At 31.3% G+C, this 4,817-nt stretch overlaps 2 protein-coding genes across 3 annotated transcripts; both read right to left on the minus strand.

Moving 5' to 3' along the window:
• Positions 1 to 238: 238 nt before the first annotated feature.
• LOC129947861 (uncharacterized) lies at positions 239 to 1,100 on the minus strand. Its single transcript, XM_056058597.1, has 2 exons — positions 952 to 1,100; positions 239 to 875 (listed from the first exon to the last, which is right to left on the minus strand). Exons 1-2 carry the CDS (start codon positions 961 to 963, stop codon positions 324 to 326), a joined length of 564 nt encoding a protein of 187 aa, XP_055914572.1. The 5' UTR covers positions 964 to 1,100; the 3' UTR covers positions 239 to 323.
• Positions 1,101 to 1,677: 577 nt separating this feature from the next.
• LOC129948077 (uncharacterized) lies at positions 1,678 to 2,416 on the minus strand. 2 transcript variants are annotated; one of them, XM_056058898.1, is made up of 3 exons: positions 2,213 to 2,416; positions 2,012 to 2,152; positions 1,678 to 1,941 (listed from the first exon to the last, which is right to left on the minus strand). In XM_056058898.1, exons 1-3 carry the CDS (start codon positions 2,311 to 2,313, stop codon positions 1,743 to 1,745), a joined length of 441 nt encoding a protein of 146 aa, XP_055914873.1. In that variant the 5' UTR covers positions 2,314 to 2,416; the 3' UTR covers positions 1,678 to 1,742. The 2 variants fall into 2 exon arrangements, with proteins under 2 accessions (XP_055914873.1, XP_055914874.1); XM_056058899.1 differs by having other exon boundaries at positions 2,237 to 2,409.
• Between the last annotated feature and the right edge of the window lie 2,401 nt (positions 2,417 to 4,817).

Raw genomic sequence — 4,817 nt, forward strand, 5'->3', positions numbered from 1 at the left:
TACTAACTTTCTTCAGCACTAATTTCTCCTGTCTCGAATTGGATAAAGTTATTTTTGATTCACCAAACATATGTTAATCAGAAAATATTCAATTTTGGACTCAGCCATCATTTTTCCGATTTTAAGATTTTTTTGAAACTTTTAAGTCACTTATCTAAGAAATTGAAAATATCAATTTTCAGCCTATAATTTTAATGCCCAAGCTTTTTTATCTTAAGCAAAAATAAAGCTCAGTTTAAGGTATTCAAAAATGTCCTTTTATTTGCAAACTTTCAAACAACGTTTTAGTCTTTCAACATTATAATCGTTAATTTCCCTCTGCATTACCACCTTGAAGGATGACCACTATATTCTCCATGCTGATTTTGACCAAGTTGAGCACCATAGCCACCACTCACGGCATTTGGTCCAGAAATAATTCCATGCACTGAAAGTCCCGATCCAGCTAATGGACCAGTATAAGACCTTTGAATAGCATAGGAATGGCCATGTGATTCGCTGTGTCCCAAATAAGCTCCTCCAGAAACCAATGGACTTGAATTGATATGATTCGTTAATGATGATGGAGCAGAAATATGCTGAATATGGCCTCCATAAGGAATAGAGTTGCTTCTTAGAAATGGATGTGAAATTACAGAATTCGGATGAACAACTGTAGAGCTATAAGATGAAATGACAGAGTTATGTGCTGGAACTCCATGATGATTGCTTGAAATGACAGAATTAGCAAGAGCTGGATGTCCGCCATGGTTCCCGTAATATCCACCTCCATATCCTGATGAGATTATTGATGCAGTTGGTCCGTGCAAGGCTGAATGCAAGTTGCTACCTAAAGCGTACTGAGTACAAGCTAGGATGGTGGTAAGCAAGGAAACCTTCATAGAAAATAAATAGTAGTTGATTTAATAACAATATGTATTTTGGTTAATAAATTGTTCTTAAAATTCTTACAAAACGAAACATTGTTGTTTGGTATAAGGTTCTGTTGTTTGGACTGTTGACACTAAGAAAATTAAATCAGTACTTAATGATTTAGTTAATGAACTATTCGCTTTTATACAAAAACATGAGCAAAACTTTTGGTGACTGTTTACTTTCTAAATTTGATATCATTTAAGACAGATTTGAATTGTTCCAAAATTAAATTAAATTATTTACTGCACCTTTACAAATTTAATGATTTTTGAAACTAATAAAAAGTTAATTAACAACATTTTTATTGCATACACATAAATTAATTAAACTTTGGTCAAGAAAATGTTTACTTCAAAAGTGATTGTTTCTATTCTCGAATTAAAGTTTTAATGAATGAAATTTGACTTTGAGTTATTCCATAATCTTGAAAGAAAATCAACATGTGAACTGTTGTTTTTAAACACAATCCTGAGATCAATTTGCTGACAGATATTTTTTTAATTCCCACTCAATGTTGATTTTTTTTTTCAAAGCAACAAAAATATGGATTATGCCTGAGCAATTTTGACTCAGGAATGAAGTTGGTGATTGATTAAGAAGACTTTAAGACATTTTTAAGTTATCATCGTTAGTTAGTGAAATTTTGAATTTTTGAATTATTTTTTTCTTTTTCAGTTACTTTAAAAGTTATTAAGTCTTTTTCGCTGTTTGCAGTACTAATCTTCTGCATTGTTTCACTATAAGCCCAAATATGAATAAGTCTTTGATAAGGTTGTCATAAAATTCTTTAATTTTGTTAAAAAATAATTTCTGTGCAAATGCAAATTTTATTCAGATTTATTTTCAGCCTTCTTGAATTTGGTGTCTAGAAATTTCCCGTAAATCGTTCCACTTCTTGTCTGACGAACTACACACTTTTTGGTCTCTTCATTATTAGGATAGATGTAAGTGTGGGCAGTTTTTAAGACATTTCGAAAAACTTCACGTTCCCGAGCAACAGCACCAGGTCGTCTTTTTTGTGGTGGTCTTTAAATCAAACATTAATTTACAAATTTTATCTTGCAATAATAATTTTTAAAATTTATAAATTTTATACTTCTCTATTAATTGTCGAATTCCTCTCAAACGTAGTTGATTTGTGTTTCTTCTTTTTCTTTCGAAATATAAATAAGACAAAGAAGATATAATCAAGATAACTGCTATCACATACAAACACCAACTAGTTGCCGATATTGCACTATAAAAAGACAGAATATTTAAAAATTTCTCAAAAAGACTAAGATGTTAGAAAACACACCTTTTGAAAATGTTATTTACATACCTAAAGACTCCTCTTCCATTGTATGGTAGTTTTTTCTCTTTGCTGAAGATGTGCAGATACTCAAAGATATTTAACATTTTGGAATGGTAAGAAAACAAAAATTGTATAAATTAAGCCAGAAAATTTTCTCCGAGACGAGTGGATTTAGAATTTTTGAATGACAAATAAAAATTTCTTCGTTCGAAATTTTAAAATTTCATCAAGTATAATTTTAGATAACAACAAAAATAAAACTAGGTGAAACATGAGCTCTTAGAGGACCAGGGCCTAGTGATTGACAACTATGTCTGTGTTCGAGCAATGTAAGAAATAAAGAGGACCATCAACTTTAAGGCCTAAACGGAACGGCTAATTTTAGAAGGCACTTTTCATGACAAGAATAACTTTCAAAATATTTGCGAATTCTTTGCAAGAGGCAGTACCCGTAAACACTTTTTTCGGTTGCACAGAAAGGAACTCAAGACCTTTGGCGTCACAGTCTACACTTTTTCATTAATACAAAAATAAATTATTTTTTTCTTTTTTTAAACCATAATAATAACCATTTGTTAATTTAATTGTTGCAGATTATTTTGAATCCAATACTTTATGATTCATATGCAAATTAACTCTCGAAATAATTTTGGTATTCCCTAATTTATCTTACAACAAGCCAATCCCCTCTTCCCTTAAGAGATGATTTGTTATACTAAGTACATACATATAACTTTTAACTTGCGAGATAAAGGAAGTAAATATCAAGTATTGCATTCGTAAGACAATTTGAACTCGAGTTTACAGAGTTACATAACGATGGTAGAGAAGTCGAAAAACGTGGGTCCCGTCATTCTGCCATTCTCCACAAAAAGCCAAAACCATCGTATAGATTGAGTTCAAAATAATGCGTTTTTTGTTCATTTTTTTAACAAATAAAGCAGTAGCTCCGCTCCCTCATACACAAATTTGAAAGCCGTCCTTACAGATTTTGTATGAAATTTGTACTAACATTTTGTTGTACAAATTTTGATTTCTCAACAACGTTATTCAAATGTCAACTTGTATACATTTAAAAGAAATATTTTAAAGTTAAAAAAAATCAAGTTTTGAAAACTTTTAGTACCTAGTTTTTTTTTAGATTTTTAGTTTTTGTAAGAAAACCGTTGCTTCGAATTTTCTCAATATTCTATACCAGATATCAAAAACGTTATTCTTCGTTACAGAAAAATATTTTGGAGTTAATATTATTTTGTGCTCTTAAATATTCAAGGTGACAAATATTTTTAATTTTGTTTTTGAGAAATTAAGACCCGTTTGCTGATTCGACTCATAACTTTTAAGGTTCCATAAGTTACTAAGTTCTGCTAAATGGTTTGCACAGAACTCAAAGTTTGGCATAAATGAACCCAAATGAAACTTATTTTATGGGGAAGAAATTGTAGTAAATAAAACATTAAGTTTCACTTATGACATTTCAGTTAAATGTGGTTTCAACAAGACGGTGCCACATGTCATACAGCCCGTTAAACAATTCAATTACTGCATGAGACATTTCCAGGTCGTATACTCTCTCGTTTCGGTGATCAAAATTAGCCTCCTAGATCGTGTGATTTAACACCATTCGACTTCTTTTTATGGGGTTATTTGAAATCACAAGTCTATGTCAACAAGCCTACAACCACCCGTGCATTAAAGGAGGAAATTCAACGCTGCATCAACGAAATTCAGACACATTTATGCAGAATGGTCATGGAAAATTGCAACAAAAGAGTGCGCATGTGCATGCAAAGCCGTGGAGGCCATTTGTCCGATGTGTTATTCCATACATAACCCTATCCTATGTACTTTACGAGTCAATAAAAATATAACTATCAAAAGACTAAAAACGGCGTTTTCTATTTAGTTCAAATCTTGCGTTAATTTTGGGACACCCTTTATTTCGCATAACCAAATTTCATCAAACGGCCGGATGCAAAAATGCAAAGACCTAATAAAAAACAATTTCAAAAGGTTGTAAAATCGTAGAGATAACTCGAGAGAACATAATTTAATTCAAACTTTGTTTTCCTTAAAACACATAACTTAAACATAACAAACAAAATAAAAAAACATGCAATTCTTTCACAAAAGAAAAACACAAATTTTATTTTAAAACAATAAAAGAAGCTAGGATGCGACCCACACTAATAACTTCCCATCCCGTCCGTCGATATGTCTTGCTTAAAAGTTTGTAGGTTTTCGTGTTGTGTTAAAAAAGTTGTTAGTTAAATTAATCTTAAAAAATTTTAAATTACCAAAAATGTTTTTCATATAAAGAAATAGTTTTGTTTAATAGATTTTAAGTTGAAAACAAATTTTTACTAATTCACACGAATAACAAAAACAATATCCGCAGAATGAATAAAAAATAAATAAATTGGGTGGCGCAACAGTCCATGAAGAACTAGGGCCTAGTGACTTACAACTCTCAACCATTCCTGTGTGCAAGTAATGTTGTCAGGAATGGAGGGGACCTACAGTTTATATGCCGAATCCGAACGGCTAATTTGAGAAAGCACTTTTTCATGACAAGAGTTACTCTTGGAGAGTTTGTCCATTCCTCACA

This window comes from Eupeodes corollae, chromosome 2 (assembly GCF_945859685.1).
Source record: "Eupeodes corollae chromosome 2, idEupCoro1.1, whole genome shotgun sequence".
NCBI lineage: Eukaryota > Metazoa > Arthropoda > Insecta > Diptera > Syrphidae > Eupeodes > Eupeodes corollae.